The sequence below is a fragment of the Protopterus annectens genome, chromosome 2.part2, assembly GCF_019279795.1.
Source record: "Protopterus annectens isolate FY-2018-M chromosome 2.part2, PAN1.0, whole genome shotgun sequence".
Taxonomy (NCBI): Eukaryota; Metazoa; Chordata; order Ceratodontiformes; family Protopteridae; genus Protopterus; species Protopterus annectens.
The window spans coordinates 555039966-555061855 of record NC_056730.1 but is presented as its reverse complement, the minus strand read 5'-3'; the positions used below and the strand labels follow the sequence as shown (position 1 = coordinate 555061855).

General features: G+C 38.3%; 1 protein-coding gene across 4 annotated transcripts in view; it reads left to right on the top strand.

Moving 5' to 3' along the window:
- Window positions 1–17586, top strand: part of RTKN (rhotekin) — a 1021076-nt gene extending 1003490 nt beyond the window's left edge. For 3 of the 4 annotated variants that reach the window (XM_044064015.1, XM_044064017.1, XM_044064016.1), the window contains exon 12: window positions 14194–17586. In XM_044064015.1, the coding sequence (XP_043919950.1) occupies window positions 14194–14759 (566 nt within the window). In that variant the 3' untranslated portion in view covers window positions 14760–17586. The remainder of the gene's footprint in view (window positions 1–14193) is intronic. The other variant, XM_044064018.1, reaches the window with a different exon arrangement.
- The last annotated feature ends 4304 nt before the right edge of the window (window positions 17587–21890 follow it).

The window sequence follows — 21890 nt, the reverse complement described above, 5'->3', positions numbered from 1 at the left end:
CCTTTCATGTTTCCTTGTTAGTAGTCACTTCAAGATATAGAATATCTAAATTGCAGGAACTGATGTGTAATACCTCTTGCACATTTTTTCACAATAACAGTATAACTGAAAATGAATCCTTTTTAATACCAAAAGTTGCTTCATTTGTTTCCTTGGACCAGCCTATTCAATCATTATTTTTGTTCCAGTACCAGAATGCTAAAGAGCATGTGTGTTGCAGAGATATCCGAGACACTATCTAAGAAGGACTTACTTTTTCATAGAAACTGATGCACTTTTAGACTCCTTTAAGGACAAAAAGGAGGGCTTGGCTGTCACAAAACATGCACTGTTAAATTGGTTGGCCCATTGTATTGTGTTATTATGGTAAGGACTTCACAGCCCTTGTAAGGTTAATTTAACAAGAGCTGCAGCTGTTGCTACAGTATACTTTTGGAAAGTTTCTCTGTAGCAATTGTTGGATGCGCTAACTATGGACTAGACTCCATATTTTCACAAAATACTATAAGCTGTAACATCATTCTTAGGGTAGGACAGATTTTGGTTCAGCTGTGTTGCAAGGGTACTGTGACTGTTCACCTCCCAGAGGTTACCTGATTCCACCTAAGTAATATAATTTACTTTTATAGTACTTCTCCTGACGTAAGATAGTACAGATGCATGGGGTGCTGTTTACCATAGTAGTACATATTTAAGGATAGGTCAGTACAGACGTAATGCCGCTGTCTGTCCTTTGCTGTTTATTTATGTTGGGTTAAGTTGCCTTTAGATAGTACCTCCTTAGAGTTCATCTCACATTCTTTATGTACAGCCACAATATGGTTCATATGTATGATAAATACAACATTACCGCAGGTGGATTGGACACTCTAAATTGGCCATAAGGTAAGAATGTTTTTTGTGAGTGTGTAGTGTTGAAGAACTACCGTGGTAGGGGTAGCCACCTGGTTGTGTGAACCTTGGCGCTATGTGATTGTCACTGTTGAAGTGACACCCTGACCCCATAATTAAAAATGGGAAAAACAGGTTGTGGATGGATGACTATATATATAAAAAATGTCTGCCACATGTACACACAAAGCTGTGGAGCTTTGTTGGCCTTAAAAAAACATCAGAGAGTACATGTGCCATCCTCACTGAACATCAGTACTTATGCTGGTGTGAGACCAGTGTTAGTTTTCACAGGGAAGAAGAAAAGTGGACAGCTTCACTGGTGAGTAAACACCAGACCAACACAATTTTGCTGGAAAGGAAAGTGGAAAGTGCTATGCTATAATGACCCTCCCTGAAGTAAGACTATGTTGGTACTGAAGCTTTGTAGCAGTGCAGTTAGTCAAGCTTTATATTTGTGCATTCCATGGCCATCTTTCATGATGATTTATGAAATATGGAAAGCAAAAGTTTGGGGTGGGTTAGGAATGAATAGAAAAACCAGTAAAGCAAGCACTTATTAACTGGAAAAAAAGGCTGTGGAATTTGCCACAAGAAACACCCAGGCTGCTTAAATACATTCCTGAAGTTGGAAAAATGTGATTTGAATTATTTATGGGTGTGATAGTTAAAAGCTGTCATCATTCCATCTCAGTAAAAAACATCTGTCTGACAGGTTAAACAGTTATAAATACATTTCAGATAAGAAACAATACTGCTATTGATGTGCTGTGTAAGGTAGTTGGCTGCTTTCCTTTAAACATGTGCCAAATAGTTGTCATTTATATTTTTAGGTGCCTGGTACAATGCCATTGTGGGAAATCTTTTTATCATGTTGCTCAACAAGTATTTTGCTTTTTACTGCTTTTTACTGCTTTCCACATAACTCTTTCAACCCCCCCCCAATCCCTTGAAATATACCCACTTTAGCTCTATTGTACATAACTATTCCACTGAGTGCATAAGTCAACTAAACATTGATGTCTGAAAGGGAACATAGACTTATGGAAACAGATCATCTATGGCTACAAAGAGGTGCTTTCAGGAGACAATCTCCTCTCCACTTCATCTACTCTTCTCACTATAAAGACACTGCAACTTGGAGAAAGTGCAGTCAGTATAAAAACTGCCTTCTTGCCAGAACAAAGTGTCAGATACCACAATGTGATTCTGTATAATTCACAATAAACACATAGTGAGCAAAGAGACAAGATAAAGTGCATAATCAAGCATCCATGTTTAATCAAATGTAACCCAAGCAATGCAGTACACAGTACCTGAAGGGAAAACATTTTAAATATGTTTTTTTCTTCATGTTCTTTGTAAAATACATAATTAAAGACTGTTTGATATCAAAACCCTACAATATTGAGTTATAGTTCACATCTTCCCCTTCAGATGAATTGCATTTCATAATCCAGTGGTGCACATCATACCATGGCAAGACATTTATATTTTTCTCTCACTCTTTCTGAAGTTGTGTCTGTCTTTTCTGACCTTAACCCTCACCCCTAAATGCCCTCCATACCATCTTCTTCCATATATTTCTAGTTTTGCCCTTTTTCTATGTTGTGCGTCAGGCTCATGTGGGTCTAGATTACACATCTGTTCATATTTTCTCTAGGTTGTAATGCACTAAAAGTTTCACCCTTTCCACATTATGTTTTAAGTAATTCTCCAGGTCTGCACACACTACTTCATGACAGGCTGTACCAGTAACAGATTACTATCACTTAAGCTTCACTTGGCTCTATAGTTCAATCATATTGTTTGTCTGGTTGACAACCTTTCATTTTTGGAGTAGCTGTTGCTCCTAGGTCCTTATTCTATCGATGCAGCTCTGTATTGTTCTTCATAATTCCATTAAGATTCTAATTCCTCTGGGGATTTCTGTTGATAGTGTATATGACGGTAGTTCTTGGACATAACCTCTACTTGCTATACCTCAAAGAAAGTATTCAGGTACTGAGCCAGTAGGGTTCCCCCCATAGTCATTCTTCTGTATTATTCTGAAATGTCCAGCGTTGTGGGCCACTAAGTAAAGTCTAATATAAAGATCCTGAGAAGTGTAAGCAAAGGGCTCCTGTGGCAATAGCCATCATATGTTATACTTGACACTTCTACCAGTACAGAGTCAAAGAGATTAATATTTCTGGAGATGAAATTCGCAGATGATGATGAATTGTCTTGGCTGGTTTTGAGCACACTGGAAGGAAAAGAAAAGGAGAAAGACAAGGACGTATAGAAGTGTGGAATTGTTCATTAAAAAAAAACAATCAGCATTGGAGGACAGTAAAATTGAGGATGATGAATCCACAATGATGAATAGAGATAAGTGTGCAGAAATCTTTCTGAAGAGTATATGTACAAGGCATCCTGGTTACAGGAAAGTCATTAGTGAAAGGTATTACATTCTTTTTTTAGTTGACAGCCTGTTTAAAATAGTGACTCCATTGTATGAGTTAAAACAAAGGAATTTGAAAATTTGTTAAAAACATAATGAAAAAGGGACAACATTGATTATTCTGCAAAAGTGTTCCAATGATATTAAGAGGAAATCTTTTATGACTTTGGGATAGGAACAATGCAGAGATGTTACTTAAAGCCAAAGGACTGACTTTGCATGCGTATTTTTCAAGTATATTTCACAGGACGGGTATCTTTCTTAATCAAATTGAATAAAGAGTCTGACACTGTAACTACATATTTCAGAATAATTAATTATATCCATAATCTCTGACACTTGATAAATCTCACCTGTGTAGAGACAAACGATGACTGGTGCCATCTGTGGTATGAATATTTTGGTTGCTGTGAAAAGGTTTTAACTCACTCATTTGCAATGGTATAAACACATATAAGGTAAGCCTTTTAAACTTTTTATGGTGTTGAGGCTTGGGGTTCAGTATTCATGCATTCAGCACGACAGCAGTCATTCTACTTGTCAATCAAGACTATGAGCCTAACATAAAAATATGAGTTATTGTTTGAAGTTTATCACAAATCAGCAATGGCATATAAATAGTCACTGAAGTTTAATGCAGAGATGAAGACTGCCCTGTGAGTAATTAAGGTTATAGAGATGAGGAATTTGATAGGGAGCTTAATAAGACCAGAGGTAGTAGTGTATAGCTATACATCTTTGAAGAAAATCATAATAAATGAGGCAGCCAAGTGTGACATTTTGGTGACAGGAATTATATGATAAACTGTTCTGTGACTTTAGCAAAGTTCATCAGGAAGAATTGAGTATCTTGTTGGGTGACTTAGCTTGTCAAATACAAAATGAGAGACTGTCAGCTGTCCCAAATTAGACCAAAGATTAATTGCATTGTTAGAGGATCACAATATGAATAAAATAATAAATGCTGCTATTAAATTAAGCTGTGTCCTGATCTGTGTTAGTAAACTTTTTCAAATGTGACCTCTGGAGTACAGGCCTTAGTACTACCTATGATTACTCTGTTGTAGAAGTTATCCGTTATCTGTTGGAATTTCATGGTAAGGATAACAGTATGTTGGGAAGCGGGCAGTGGACAAATGCATGTACAGAACTTTACAGAGCAACTGATAGTCTGCAGTTCTGGAACTGTAACATAATAACAAATAATTAAAATACCTATGAAATGCGGGACAATATCAGGACTAAGCTACTAAACTTCAAATCTACATCTACTTTGACCAGAAAAATCATCTAGTAGTCAATGCAGAAAGATTTCCTCCACAATAAGTGCTGTGGTAACAAATTAAAATAAGGTTTGAAAAAAGTGGTCAGGAATCTCTTCTATTGTAAAAAAATGTAAACATCCAGTTAAGGGAGTTAAATGGTGATAAAGAGAAAACAAAATATAAAGTGATGCTTTCAGGTAATAAGAATAATAAGAGATCTGAAGGGATGAAGACAAGAGTTGTTGGACAGTTTGGCATTATTGTTTAAAACATCCACTATGAAGTCATTTTGCTGGAAAACTGGATGAAGGCTAAGTAGAAGGGTAAAATGGCTGAAGTTAGGAATGTTTCCAACAGTCCATCTAATGCTCTCAAGTCACACATGACTCCTGTAGAGACCAAGTGATCCACTATTACCATCTGAAGAGTTTACTAGGCAAGTAGGGAATTGAAGTAGGTTGCAAAGCCTTTCTTCTCAATCACAAACAGACAGAAAGTGCACATGTTTAGAGTCACCATTTCACCTACTGCATATGTTTTCGACAAGGCAGAAAACTGGAGTACTTGAAGAAATACCAGGAATTGGATTTAACATGGCTTCAAAGGGAGGCATATCCTCTACTCTCCCACTCCTGATTTTTTCTGGATTGGATTTCAATCAATAATTGCTGGTGAGCCATGGTTCAATAAATCAGCAGCTAGACCCATTTACCTGATCCCATATTCACACACGTCCTGCACATGCACTCATATATATAGGTTCATAGATTAGTACTAGGCTAACTGCCCTTGTGGGCCATTTTAAGCCTAGCCAATTATCCCTTGTGAGATGCAAACCCTGCACCTTCTGCTTGTAAGACAAACACCTTAACCATTAGGCCATAAGGAAATATTCCCTTTCCCTGGGGTTTGTGCAAGCTCAGAATTAGTATATATAATTAGTTAGGAGAGGGTGCAGGGAGGAATTAACCCCTGCAAAAAATGATATTATTTTGTTTTTTGTTGGTTGCATGTGGTAAGGATTTTACTTGTGCATGTGTAGTTTAGTGTTGGAGTTTCCAATGTCAGCCTTTTGTGGTTGACTTTCTTGTTGTCGACATTGTAGGGTGTTGCCTAGTGAGGTAGATCCATATATAGATACATAGATAGATAGATAGTTAGATGATTAGATATAGCTATATAGATAGTAGATATCATATTGGTAAATCATACTACAAATTGAATGACTCTTTCAAACATAACAAAGTGGAGACCTAGCTGTGCTTATTAAAGTATGTTGCCTTTGGTGGGTTCTCATTCAGCTGTGCAATACCCACAACTGTAGGTCTCACAATTTCAAACAGTAATGTAAGTCTGCAAAAGAAATACAGCAAATCTGAAAATGTGCTGTAATGCCATTAAAATGTGTTTGCAGTGTGGGTTCATCTCCCCTTACCCCCCAGTCTTGGCCACTTATATATATACCAACATGTACCTTGAAACAGGAGACGTACTGTGATGTACTGGCTGTCAGAAATTGCACATTTAGCCTATATTTACACATAGGCCAGGATTGATGTACAACGTGCAATTGTGGAGAAAGGGGGCATATGCTTTTTTCCCACTTTTCTAAGATTTAAAAAAGTTCAGTTACAGGCTTGCTGTTCTTGAACTGTTTGTAAGTTTCTGTGAGGCCATTTTTTGCTTGGGCTAAAGGAAAGTCTCTCTGTTGATCAGTGGCAGTGAAAAACATTGAGCAGCCTGCCTGCCCCTGTGGGAGTGGTTACTGACTTGAAACTGTAATTTTATTGGCCATTTTGGGTCAATTCCAAAACTCCTTCATCTTCCTCTCTTAAAACCTGGTTGCCTCGTGGTTTTGGTGTCTTTTCAGGCTTGTTGGCTGTTGATGAAGCACCCACCAAGAGGAGAAAACGCTGAGGGAAGAAAGGAGCCACTTTTGAGACTTTAAGTATTTTTCCTCTGTTTATTTGCTAAGTTTTTCTGCATAGCTGCCTATTTTGAGAATTTTCTGGCTTGTTAAATTTGATTTCTGCATTAGTAACTGTATTTAGAGCACAACCTAGAGCTGTTTACTGAATTTCCTGTTTGCACTTATTTTTAAAATCATTTTTTTTCTCAAAACTTGCATTTTATCTGTCTTTGGCCTAGCACTCTTGTGTGGGGTCATTTACTGCACTGTTATAACTTGTTGATACTTGTTAACCTCTGCTATCTCTGAAAAAACAAAAAAATCAAAAAATCTTGCTTTTTTCCCACTTTTCTGAGATTTAAAAAAGTTCAGTTACAGGCTTGCTGTTCTTGAACTGTTTGTAAGTTTCTGTGAGGCCATTTTTTGTTTGGGCTAAAGGAAAGTCTCTCTGTTGATCAGTGGCAGTGAAAAACATTGAGCAGCCTGCCTGCCCCTGTGGGAGTGGTTACTGACTTGAAACTGTAATTTTATTGGCCATTTTGGGTCAATTCCAAAACTCCTTCATCTTCCTCTCTTAAAACCTGGTTGCCTCGTGGTTTTGGCATCTTTTCAGGCTTGTTGGCTGTTGGTGAAGCACCCACCAAGAGGAGAAAACGCTGAGAGAAGAAAGGAGCCACTTTTGAGACTTTAAGTATTTTTCCTCTGTTTATTTGCTAAGTTTTTCTGCATAGCCGCCTATTTTGAGCATTTTCTGGCTTGTTAAATTTGATTTCTGCATTAGTAACTGTATTTAGAGCACAACCTAGAGCTGTTTACTGAATTTCCTGTTTGCACTTATTTTTAAAATCGTTTTTTTCTCAAAACTTGCATTTTATCTGTCTTTGGCCTAGCACTCTTGTGTGGGGTCATTTACTGCACTGTTATAACTTGTTGATACTTGTTAACCTCTGCTATCTCTGAAAAAACAAAAAAAACAAAAAAGAATCTTGCTTTTTTCCCACTTTTCCGAGATTTAAAAAAGTTCAGTTACAGGCTTGCTGTTCTTGAACTGTTTGTAAGTTTCTGTGAGGCCATTTTTTGCTTGGGCTAAAGGAAAGTCTCTCTGTTGATCAGTGGCAGTGAAAAACATTGAGCAGCCTGCCTGCCCCTGTGGGAGTGGTTACTGACTTGAAACTGTAGTTTTATTGGCCATTTTGGGTCAATTCCAAAACTCCTTCATCTTCCTCTCTTAAAACAATATTTTGCGCTGTTTTGCGCATTTCTGAGCATAGTGCAACAACGGGCAGCGCTGCCTAATTGGGTTTAAACTATTCCTGGCTCCACAAAGTCTGCTCTTCACTTTTTCCCTTAGAACTGCTCTATCTCTCAATTTAAACACCATATTCTCATTCTAAGGCCCTTCACTGGTCCAATTAAGTAATCCTACAAGTTAGCACTATTAAACCCTAAGCACTACTTACTCTTATACTCTCTACGATTACCCTGTCCTCTATTGGTCCGTCTTAAATTCAGTTTCCCTGTTACTCTAGCATGTCCAAAGGTCAGTCAATGGTTTCCTCTCCAGTCCAGCTGGTGAATCTGGGAATTTTGAGGCAATGTTTCAACTGTCTCATGTACACGGACAACCCTCTCCTTCTCCAAACAGGTTCAAATATATGTGAGAGATGCAACTATTTAGCCAAACTGGAGGCTGAGCTCTCTCATCTCAAAACTGGTGTAACCAGTCAGGAGGAGAAGGTAACCTCACACAACACAATTCCAATATCACATAGTCCCACCACATCAGCGAACCAAACACATAAATACACAAAAACATACTCGGAGGCTCTAAATAAAAATCTACCTAAGCAACAGAGACCTCCAAAGCAGACATCCAAGCAAACGCTACCTCAAAACAAAACACACACAACACATAACCCACAAAGTCAGTGTGCCAAGCAGCCACAGCCCTTAAGGCTGAAAAACACACCTGATACTCTTGTTATAGGTGACTCTATTGTCAGACACACTGACGTCCCGCTCACCAGGCTGAATAAATAGAAGGTCACGGTGAGCTGCCTGTCGGGTGCTAGGATCCGACACATAATGCAAGCACTCAGGTCACTCCAAAGCAAATACAAATATGACTCATTCATTGTACATGCTGGTGTGAATGACCTGAGACGTACCTCCCTGGACTACATGAAAAGAGACATAGAGGAGCTCTCTGATCATGTAGCCCAGGCTGGTATGACCCTGACCTTGAGCAGCATCTTACCCTCACCTAGAATGATGCCACAGTACAAAGACAAAATGATCGATTTTAACAATTGGCTAAAATTTTGGTGTCATTCAAAGGGGATCCAGTGTCTGTCAGCCTGGGATGACATGCTTGACAAGCCACGTTGCTTCGCTAGGGATGGCTTGCACCTGTCACCACTGGGCTTTCGGATATTGGCAAAGGCTCTTGCCACCCCCATAGTGCCTTTTTTAGGCAAGGCTCAAAAGTCAAACCCACCCCCATAGACAGCACAAGGAACAAGAAACTAAGGGTAATGCTGCTAAACGCCAGAAGTCTTAACCTCTAGATGCACGCACTCGAAGCTCTCCTCAGTATGGAGAACATCGATATCTGTGCAGTGACAGAAACCTGGTTCAAGGCTCCAGAGAGCACCCCAGCACTACCAGGCTATACCTCGTACCATGCTTTTCGGCCCCAAAACCGGGACCGAACCACAAAAGGAGGGGGTTTTTCCATATTTATCAAGGATATCCACACCTCCAGGTTAGTGGCATTGCACGAAGTATCGGAGACCATCCATGTGCAACTAACAGTGGGCAAAACTGCTTTTCAGTTTATAGCATCCTACAGACCACCCTCTCAAAGTCAGGAATCCCATTCCGCCTTCCTGAAAACATTGGAGAACATGAAGATCTCTCCGAACACCATTATATTGGGTGACTTCAACTACCCAAACATTGACTGGGAGCACTACTCAAGCCCCAGCACCTTAGCCCAAAGATTCCTGGAAATTATAAACTCAAATGCTATGGAACAACTAGTCATCACTCCCACAAGAGGGGACAACATACTAGACCTGATCATTACCAACATGGGGACTCTATGCTCCACACCAGAAGTATATCCCTCATTGGTAAGATCAGACCATAAATTAATTTCACTGGATGTCCACATCCCGACCCCACCCCCAGCCCAGAAAACCACAGTGAAAAACTTCTCAAAAGCGAACTTCTCACTTCTCAAAACCGAAGTGGAATCCTTCAAGGCCCCAGGGCCAGTGGAAACTACAGCCCAAACTGCAGAATCCTATATAAATGCATTCTACGGACATCTCCAGGAATGCATGAATCATGCTATCCCAAACAAAACCAAGACCCAATCATCCAAAGGCAGGCGTCCAGTCTGGTGGACCCCTGCCATAAATAAACTGTACAACAGAAGGAGGAAGCTGTGCTACATGACAGAGCAAAATCCCTAATAGGGAAGGCACCTCTGATCAGTACTAGCAAAAAATTACGATCCCTCATAAAATCCTTCAAGGCCAGCTTCGAGAGAAAAATTGCACAGGACACCAAAGACAATCATAAGGCCTTTTTCAGTTATGTTAGAAACCTGGGATGCAACTCCCAGACTTGTTCTGAGTTGATTCTAAACAACAAAAAATACACTGAACCCACAGACATCGCCAATATCCTGGCAGACAGGTTCAGTGCAAACTTCTCCACCCCCACTCCCCCAAAAGAGCAAGTATCTATCCTGGCAGAGGGCTGCCTCCCAAACATCTCAGATGCTCAGGTGAAGGCTGCCCTCTCCAAAGCAAAAAACACTGCTTCCATGGGACCAGATGGCATCCCAGGTTGTGTCCTACATGAACTACAAGAGGAACTAATCCCTCAAATAAAACAGCTATACAATCTCAGCCTCACTACAGGATATGTGCCCACAGAATGGTGTACAGCAACAGTGGTCCCACTCCACAAAGGTGGAGCCTCTACGGACCCTGGAAACTATTGCCCCATAAGCCTGACTAGCTTAGTCTGCAAGGCTATGGAGTGGATCATCATGGAGCTCATAAACAAAGACATTGGGGACCTACAGACACTAGATCCCACCCAGTTCGGCTTTGTCAAGGGCAGAGCCTGCCTTTTGAACCTGGTTGACTTCTTTGAAACAGTCACCAAAGCCATAGATGAAGGGAAGGTAGTCCACACAGCCTATCTGGACCTTGCAAAGGCATTTGACACAATACCCCACTCGGGCATCATAGATAAGCTATCCAGCTTAAATATAAACCCCTATGTCACAAGATGGGTCGCAAACTGGCTCAAAGACAGAACCCACAGAGTGAGAGTTGCTAGAGCCATGTCAGACTCGAAACCGGTCACAAGTGGTGTCCCACAGGGTTCTGTCCTGGGACCACTCTTGTTTGGTATATACTTTTCCGAGGTACAGGCAAACGTGAGAGGACTATGGCTCACCAAGTTCGCAGATGACTGCAAACTGGGCGCCATAATCAACTCTCCAGCTGACACAAACATCCTTCAAAAAGGTCTCACAGAGACAGATAACTGGTGCCAGCACCATGGTTTAAAGCTAAATGCCAAAAAATGTATAGTCATACCCTTTGGCAAAAACAATGTGCCCACAAATTACCACATAGGCGGAAACTCATTAAGTACAGAGAAAGTTATTAGGGACCTGGGGACCCAAGTTGATAGCAATCTCTCCTTTGAAAACCACATTGCCAAAGTGGTTAGAAAGACCTTCTACATAGCCCACCTCATCACAAAGGGTTTCACATCTAGATCAAGAGAGGTAATCGTGCCCCTTTATTCATCCATCATCAGGCCCATCATAGAATACAATGCCCCTTTTGGGATGTACCTTACCCGACACCTGCAGCAATTAGAAAGACCCCAAAAGTATCTCACCAAGAGGATCAAGGGTCTCAAACAGATGGCATATGCTGCTCGGTTAAAAAAACTCCAGCTCTACTCAGTTGCATACCACCTTCTTCGAGGCGATCTATGCCTGACATTCAAAGCTATGTCAAATCCAGAATTAATGGACATGCTCCACCTCAGTAAATCTAAATCCCTTAGAGCCACACGCTCGAGGGACTTGAACCTCAGCACAGAAATAAATAGAACTTGCTGGAGGGACAGGTTCATAACCCAGAGGCTCCCTTCACTCTGGAATAGAATTCCAGTTCATGTGAAGCAGAGCACCTCACTGAATCTCTTCAAGAAGAATCTCGATAAGTGGATGGGGGATTGTAGGTTTGTCCCAGGGATTACTCCCGTGTCACTATTAGACAGAGGCACAGTAAACTAAACCTTAAAAAGGGCACAGTATACTCAAATCAAGGGGTGTTGTAAGCCATACAGAATCGGGCTAGGCTTATAATTGCCCCAGGGCAGATAGCCTAGTATGAACCTATGAACCTGTGAACCTATGTTGCGATTCATAATATCAGCTGGCATATATATAGAGCAGCAATGGAAACTGCATGGGTGTAAGTGTCTGGACATTATTGTATAATGTTATGTAAATGAAGATGCATAGCCTAATGAGTGTATGCAGAGATGTAAACGTGGAGCTGTGAAACTAGGTCATGACTCATAGGTTTAATGTGAAGATGATGCACAGCAAATCGCACATTACCATAAGAGCAATGTGCACATGGGAAATTGTAGCGTTACAATAAGCAACAATCCTGGAAGCAACAGCATCCTTCATGTCGCAGTATTTGCTTTCTGTAATAGTTTCATAGGTGAATACTAGGCTAACTGTGCTGAAGGGCCATTTTAATCCTATCCAATAACACAAGTTCAGAACCCAACCCTGTACTTTTTTTTTGTTTATGAGGTAAACACCTTAACCATTATGCCAACCCTCCAAAACCACATTCTCCGTAGGAGCTCAATGCAGCAGCAGGTGGTGTGAATACAATTCTTCCTCTATAGGCATTGTGAAATTCCGAGGACCCACATGGTTGGTAAGAGAAAGCTCTGAGGTAATGTAATTTATATTCACAGATAGTGTGCACATAGGTCACACACCCTGATATCTTTCTACTGTGTTTTAGGTGATACAGGGTACCCACTCAAACCATGATTAATGTCACACAGCATTGCTGTAATGTAGCACAACACTGCCAGAAGGAAACATATTTGTGCAGTTATGATGCCTAGTATGATTGGGCATGCTGCAGTATGCCCCTTTCATAGCATGGAAGCTGTTTGCAATGTGTCACATAATATAATTGTGGGGAAGCATGCAAGACAAACCTTCCATTTCAGAAACCCCTGTACCCACTATGGCAGCATCTGTTAACAGGCACTATACTAATATCATCCAGTAGATGGTATACTTATAGTTAGAAAGTCTAAGATACTAATTTCATAAACAGGCATTTATTTTACAGGTATATAACTAAGACATTTACATTATGGTGCTGTATCTTATGGTTTTCTATGTAATTTATTGGATGGTCCTGTATGGTCTTTATTATTAAGTCCTTTTCTTAATCATTGGTGAATTGTGGAGTGCTTCTGTATTCAGTTGAAAAACATTCCCTTCATGCATTCACCAAAAACTGATGGCTACAGTACAAACAATTTGCCAGATTAATTTTTCAGAACACATTTGTACTACGTACTAACTCCTCACTTCAGAGATGGTGAGTGGTGCTTAAAGGTCATCAATTCATCTAGTTTTCATATTCATTCTGGTGGTCATAAATATTACCGTGCTGTTCTAAGCCTTTCTTTTCTAAAGGACATATCAGCCAACTAGCAGGCTTAATGTGCTTTAAGTTTAAGGTGAACTTCTAGGAACTTCTACTGAATGTGTGTTGAACTTGTTAAAATCATCTCTTAGAATCCTGGTACCAGGAGACCATGCCTGTGTGAAAGTGAACTTATGTGGATTAACACATTCATATTTTCTATTTTTTTTGTGGGTGGGCTTCATCTTCTACATTCCTTGCACAAGAGGGGACTTTGTGCATCCCACTTAAGTACAATCACTTCCTAAGTTGCTGCATCTCAGGCAGAGAGATGCAGTGACTGCAGAATCAGCAGTGATCAGAGACAGCACAGATGGTTTTCATGAAACATCAAAATTCCTGATGAAACCTTTTCCAAGATACACACAGCAAAATATACTACAGAATATAGGCTTCCATGTATACCTTCCAAATGTCAACAATTTAGTTTGTGCTTTCATCGGTCCATATCATGACAACAGCATACCTTTGCATTGTATGTATTCATCTAGCTATAAAAGTAGTTGCTGGTCATTCAGAGTTTATCTCAACAGGTGGGGCATTTTAGGATACATTCCATAGAACAAAGGGGAAATGCACTGCACTAAACAGCAACTTCAAAAGTGCAGCTACAACACATGCATTATGCTTTAGAACAGTTACGATGAGAAACAAAAAGAAATGGTCATTGGTGAGGAGAGGAGTCCTCTTGTAAATGAAGTATGTAGTAGATAGATCTGTATTGATTTAAAATGTCCTAAACAGAATTTTGTTAGCTTAATACTGAACCAATAAGTGATGTTAGTTATGGCAATCTGTGGTAATACTGTCGTAATAATATAAAAATCTGTACGTCTGCTTTACAGTTTAGCATGTATGAGAAATACTAACTTTTTTTTATCGTCTTTGTCTCAGCTATTGATAGTCCAGATGATATAGCAACAGTTACAGACATACTGACAAAGCGGATGCCACAGTTTGATCTGCAAAGAGATGTCGAATCACCCCCTTGGGTGTCTCTTTTTGATGGCCACAATAAATCCAATGTTCGTAGAAATTTTCTGACCTCATCAGATAACAGCATTACCTCAGATAGCGACAGTGCCTATAGTGCAAGTCCTTGTTTGTACCGTACTCAAAAGATGCACCTGGACAATAACTCCTCAGCAAATGGTACAGCCAAGGAACTTAAAGCTGGCAACCTCAGTGAGAGCATGGACAAGCCGTGCAGTATCCGTCCTCGCACTCTGTCTCTGGATGCCAAACTGACAAGCCTAAAGAGTCGCTCACAGAAAGTCGAGCCTATTCCTCGCAAGCTTAATGTGTTTTCTTGTACCAGTTCCAGTGGAAGCAGTAGCAGTGGAAGCACTACCCCAGATTCTGAGACTGCTTCTTTCTCACGACCAGCACCTGGGCGACAGAGTCTTCGAAACATCCGTGCTAAACTGGATCCAAGAAACTGGCTACAGACACAGGTCTGATGGCATAAGAGTTGACACAGTGTGGAAATCATCACCATTTGGGAGCAAGGGGACAGTAATGGTTGAATATTTCAAGATTATTTTCAAGACTTTCATGAAAATAGCCTGCCATACAAAAATAATTTTGTGGGAGATGTTATATGAATTGGGAGGAGCAAGAAGCCCAAAACTGGAAATCAAATCATAATTACAAAGACATTATAAGAGGTCATGTGTCTCATGTTTTTTAGTCAAATTTTTGTTTTAGGCCTTTAAAATTGTGCATCACTGAACTTACTGGACTTTACTGGTTTGTGCATTTGTGGATAACAACAACATTTATAAGTTTTATTAGAATTTAAATTCTTCACTCCCACTTTGTTGTTTGAATATATGTAAATGTCCACTTGCCAGTAACAGAAACTGTGACAACTAATCTTAACTTTGCCAAAGCATATTATTAGACTACACAGAACATAGATTTAGTCCCTTACTGTCAGATGTGTTTTATGTTGGATAAAATGCATAGCAAATTAGGTTAAATGTATGTGTTCTGAATGCAGGCACCTCATGTGTGTTATTGTTCTACAGCTGTTTATAACTGTTGACTTCCATTTCACAGTTAAATGCTCCCAATATCAATTACCACTGTTAAAGCATATAGTACATATTCTGGCTGCACGAACTGTTGTCATTTCATACTATGTGCACTGACTTTTTTTTCTGCCACCTAATATGCCACCCTCAGCATAGCTGGTTTTCTTTTACAAAAACGAAAGGAAAAACACCACAAAGAATGGAATATCAGGTGTGATTGCACTTTTTGATCAAACTGTGGTAGAGGGGTAAGAAGAAGAAATGGAAGAACAGAGTAATAAAATGAGATATTCATTGATTTTTGTATTCAACATAAAATAAATATGAATAGATTCCTGAGCAACTTGTATTCAGTTTTAAAGTGCTTATTAACAAAAGCCACATTGTAAAAGGTACTTACTGCAGTACTTTCTTGCTTGGGGGCAACTGCATAGATTCTTCCATTATTATTTCTTCCTCTCCTTCCCCCAGAAGCACTCATAGCCCCAGAGGCCAAGTAATCTGCAGTCCAAATACATCTTGGTGATGGGATATATATTTTTTGTCACAGCAGTATATCAGAAATCATTAGAAATGTGTTGTGAGGGCTGCCTTTCTTTCACTTCCAGTCTGTATCTTTGCATCTTTATTACCATTTCACGTTCTTCTTGATGACCTATTTGGGATATTGCTAATGTGATGAAAGTCACATGGTGCTACATGCTTACAAGCACAAGAGAGAAGATAGTGCCTTAACTGGCAAATGCTTCTTCCCACTCATTTTGGTATGTTTTACATAAATGTGCATGCTGCTCTGCTTTGTAAATGTAATATGATAAGCAATTTCTTGCAAAATTGCATTGAAAATTGGTGCATTACTTATGGTCTGGTAGCAGAACAATGCATGGAAATGCAGGCAATGCCCGAAGTCTTTTTTGAATCTTCCTGGAATCAAACACATTATAGCACGTACCTTGCTTCCCACCACTTACTTACTAGCTGTGGTCATAACTAGTCCTACAGGTGCAGGTCTACCTGAGTCCTTTTCTGTTTTTGTGTCCTTTTCTTTTCATTTTTAAACAGATCTGTTAAAAAGATTTCTGCATTTTTGTCTGAATATGGTGCTTCTGTTATTTGATGGTGGCAGTTTGTGTAGTCATAGAAGTGCCTGCCACATGTTGGTAAACAGTTTACAGAAGCAGTAATCTTGCTTTATTTAATGGATATTTGAACAGTACAGATTTCAGATTTACATACCAGCTGTAGTTACAGATATATCCTTTTCCAGTCATGGCCTGGATGGCACTTCATACACACTGAGTACCACTTTGTTTTTTATGCAGGATTCTTTGGTACTGTATAACGTGGACTTTAGCATGTATAGGGCTTGATGTAAATTCTGTGGACATTTGCAGCATTGCTCAAAATATCTTTGTAAAGTTTGTACATCTTGTGGGTTTAGGAATGTTGTTACTTTCAAAATTTCTGTTTAAACTCAAAACTGTTCCACTGTGGATACACAGAGTTAAGTTATATTGCTCAGTTGTACACAACAACTGTTTTGATATTATTTGCAAAGGTAAATGTGGAGATAATTTAATTATATACTGTGTTATTATCAATTTAATGCTACTTTTCACTTCTGTTGTTAATTAAGGTTGCTGCCACAGCATTTGTACTTCTCAACATCAGAATTAACTTTTGAGAAGAATTCAAGATTTGACAACAGTCAGGGAAAGTATCAGAAATGAATTTTAGGCCATTTAATTTATGTCCAGCAAAGAGCTGCTCAGAATGGAAATGCAGGTATGTTAAAGTTGACTGGAAGAAGGATCTGAGGTAGTAGTGAAGTAGGCAGAAACAGACTTGTGATTTTTGGCATCCCGTTTATTTTTGTTGTTGAATGTTCTGGTATGTCTTGAGATCTGAAATGAAATGATGTGACATGGCATTGATTAGATGGTACCAGCATTCCTGGTATGAAGTTGTAGGTTTATTAATCCCGTGCATATATTATGTGAGTGCCTTTACTGCAACTTTCAGTAAATATGCACTCCGGAGAATGTTGGTATTAAAATATTGGCCTAGAATATGCAATAATACATGTTTAATGTTCTGAACATAAACAGAAGATAATGCGGTATATTTGGCTATTACATTTTGTATTGTCTGCCTTGGCCTATTTTTTTAAGCACATGGCTAAATAACATTTTTGTTACTGTAAAGTTTTCTAATTTAAAAAAAAATGTTGATTAAAGTATTTTGCATTATGCTTTTTTGTTATGGTTTCAAATAAATTATAATCGTATGTGTGTGTGTGTATATATATACATATATATGTATATATATATGTATATATATATATATATATATATATATATATATATATCTATATATATATATATATATATATATATTACTGCTAAATATCAACCAACAGATGATATGAAAAAAAAAAGAAAATATTGGGAGATTTTTTTCTTTGTGTTGAGAATGCATGTTAAACATTAATGGCAGTACACTCTGCTGATATACTAAATAAATGACATTAAGAGGTTAAAATACAATAAACTTTTATCTGTATATATGGCACTGGCTATCGCTGGATTTCTGATTTTTCATTTTTTACAGTTTGTTAGAATACTTAAAAAGTTGCAATGTGTGTGCCATTTCAGCACTGGTTCTTTTTATGTTTATGTAAGTAGCCTTTCCTGAACCTTGCAGCTTTGTGCCACTCACAGGTTTTGTCTACTTCTTAAACAAATTGTGCATTTTTATAAATCTAGTTGATAACTTTAGCAGTTATATTATAACTGTTATACAAGCTGGCAGATGATAGCATCAAGTACTGTTTAGCTCACCTGGCCAAGTCATTTGTGTAGTTTGATTTCGACTGTTTTTTAAGAACGTGTGCAAAATTCTCAGATATCTAAACTACACTGAGCACATCACAGAATAACCACCTTTAGTAGTGGTATTTGTAGAAAGTGTCAGTTGAACGTTCTGTAATACAAATGTATTTATTTTGTATTTTGAATTTAAATGCTGTAGACAGCACTAATCAGAAATGACCAATCTGAGTCTCAAATCATGAATCAGAACTAAGAAAATACAAAGGAAGTATGTTTGATATTTAAGATTGTACAGACCATACACAGCAGTTGTATACAATTGTTTACATGTCGGGTTAAAACAAGACTCAAGCAATATTTAAGGTATAAAAGAAAGAAAAAATGCATAGGTTATTCAGCAGATGTACGCAAGTATGAATGACAGATAAGTGACAGTGGAGTGAGGTGTTCATAGAGATTTAAATGTAATTTAGTAAATGTTATAAGTGAGACAAGAAGAATAAGAAATTAGGTGATATAGCTAAACGTTTGGCACTGGCATTTAACAAGTTTCTGGAGATAGGCTTGCAATTAAATTTTGGTTAAGATTAAGTGTTTTTGAGGTGAAAGGGGAGATATTCCTAGAATTTGAGTCCTAGTATGGGAAGCAATTGTCTATAAACTGAAGCTTGGTTTTAGGAGATGGTAATGTGGGTGCTACGAGACTGACATTTGAGGCTGCAAGAGAGTGTTTGTCTTATTCCTTTTGCTGCTAAGGGACAAACTGCTTGGTTATTTAGCTTTTTAAATTTTGGTGATCCCAAAATAAAGTGTATTCTCTGTTTTTGTTTGTTAATTAGCTCTTTACAATGTTTTGCAGTGGCATTCATTTTTAAGAGTGTTAATGAATCTGCATATTTTATTGGTGATTGAATTTGTGTGGAATTTATTTTTGATACAGATATTACTAAGGGAAGGCCATATGTGAGTTAGGATAGAAGAATGCCTTTCCTTATTGTTGCTGTTCTTGCCTTGTAGAGAAGGGGAAGGATTTAATTGATCCAAAAGAGTTAACCTTTTTCCTCGTTGATGGAACGTGAAGTTTAGGGATGGATCAAGCTATATAATAGGATTCACATGTTTGGTGAATGAGTTTTCTATAGCTACGGAAGTTTGGCATAGTAGTTTGTGTCATGTAGGATGAATATGTGTTAGAGAGGTATTGTAAGGCAGTCCTTACAGTGGGATATGGCCAGGGACAGAGGCCATCTGATCCCAGTGGACTGTCATTTCTTATTTGTTGAAGAAGACTTTCAATGTCTTTTGTTTTTTTATGTTTTAATTAAATTAGGAGAATGTAGAAAGTAGGTTAAAAATATTGCTGGGAGATGTGGTAGTGGTAGAGTGTGTGGATAAGTTGGTAGATTTTGGGAGAAACTCAGATTATGAAAACATAGCAATCATATTTTGTGGACTTGTTTGAGTATTTCTTCCTGTTAGTTAGTTGACTTACTTTCCAAACTGTTTAGGGACATTAATTAGGGAGATTTGGTTTTTTTTTCAAGTGTTGGATTTTATTTTGTCTTAAGATCTCTTTTGAAAGGTTTCTGAATTTAGTTTGATGTTGTATGTTACTGGAGGTTAGCAATGGAAACCAGCGATGTTAAAGCATGGGGGACTGCAAGAAGCAACTTAAGAGATAAGGCTAACTGGAAGGGGATGAGGCTTTATTACAGTAGGACAATGGCCATGATCAAACAACATACAAGTCACTCAGTTTCACCCATAGACTGCTTGAGTATGTACCTCCTCTTTATACCCACTACTCTCTATATACATCTCAGATGTCTGACTGTATTCAGTAAGGCCAGGCTTAGTGGAAATGCAGTCATAAACAAAGTTTTCTTCCATTGCACAATAGCCCCTTCTACATCTTCTCAGTACCATTCCCCTATTTTCTACTTATCGTGATCCCAAACCATCTATATAGATTACATCTTACTTGTTTCACACACTTTTTAACTTCCCTCATGTTTTAATACACCCTTAACTGGTCAAGACTCCACTCTAATAAATTTGGAGTAAATAACTGAATTAAGCTGGGGCCTGAGGAGTGGTGGGTTCCACAAAATCATAGGGTTCTAGAGTCTTTGATGTTTGCCTTATAACTTTATACAACCTTTTGCAAAAATCATAAGTGTTGGTGATACTAGAGGCCAGTAGCACTTAAAAGCCAAATTAGTGTAGACCTAAGGACCAAAGCCTTAGATAAGAACAAAAAACCAAGAAGTCTATGATAATTTGGCAACCCAGATGATGCCAGGAGACTGGCATAAAAATAATCAGATGCTTTTAAAAGTAAGATTTGTATTTAGAATCAAATTCCTTTAAAATAAACAGTGTCTAAAACTACAACATGTAGCAGCAGTGCTCAAAAATTATGTTTCTTCAAATGCTTGTAAAAATACTCAGGTTAGACTTTTCGTAAATCATCGAAGCTACTATTCCTTAAAAGCAGATGTTCTCTGAAAAAAATGTTACAATATTCGCCATGTTGGCCGTATTATATGCATCGTTATGGTTACCGTGATAAAAAAAATGAGTGCTAATCTGAAATAGTCGTGAGGAGGAAAACAAGTAAGCATATACCATAACGATGCATATAATAGGGCCAACATGGCGAATACTGTAACATTTTTTCAATGCTCATCTGCTTTTAAGGACTAAACGCTTCAATGATTTACGAAAAGTCTAACCTGCACATTTTTACAAGCATTTGAAGAAATGTAATTTTTTTCACACTACTGCTACATGTTGTAGTTTTAGACACTGTTTATTTTAAAGGAATTTGATTCTAAAAGAATCTTATTTTTAAAAGAATCTGATTATTTTAAGCCAGTCTCATGACATCATCTGGGTTGCCCAAATTATCATTGACTTCTTGGCTTTTTAAAAATCATAAGTATGGAAAAAATTCAGTCTTTTTTCTTTGAAGGAAAAATAAGTTGTGCCTAAAGCTTAATGTTCAAAGCTAACAAAATAATACTTTCCCAGTAAACTGCAAAGACTAATACTTGCATGTATAAATCATATCAGTGAATAAGGCATGCCTCCCTGCCCCTCCTCAAAAAAAGAAGAAAAGGTACATTTTGTGTACCCTAAGGTGTTAGATTGGGATGAAAGTAAATGCACAAATGGACAGAGGCATACAGTATACAGCTGAGAGTCTTGGAGAAGAAACAAAAGGACATGGATAAACCTATACTGAGACAGGATGTACCTGCATACTCCACTGACAAAACCTCAACCAAAGAACCATGGGTTGTTAGATGGCAACACTACTCGATGTGACATTCTGCCAACCACTAATATATTCTGCCACACACATCCTACCCACACTGCCACAGACATCCACATATTGAGTACAGTACTGATGCTACACTGTGATTGAAAGTGATAACGTTATGGCTAACTTACTACATTTGGATACACACCAACCCCTCACTCACAACACACAGCCATTTTCATCAGATATCTGATTGCATTAAAATAGACACACTAAAGTGTTAAAGCTGGATTCACACAAATGCACACTATTGCTTAGCTTAAACAAATGGCAACTTTGTCAATTATTTTCATCTGCAGACAGCTGATGTACCCAGCAATTAAAGATAACTTTATTGATTGCATACTCCACAGATATCAAAATTGAATAAAATAAAAATAATAACTGGCCACAGTAATC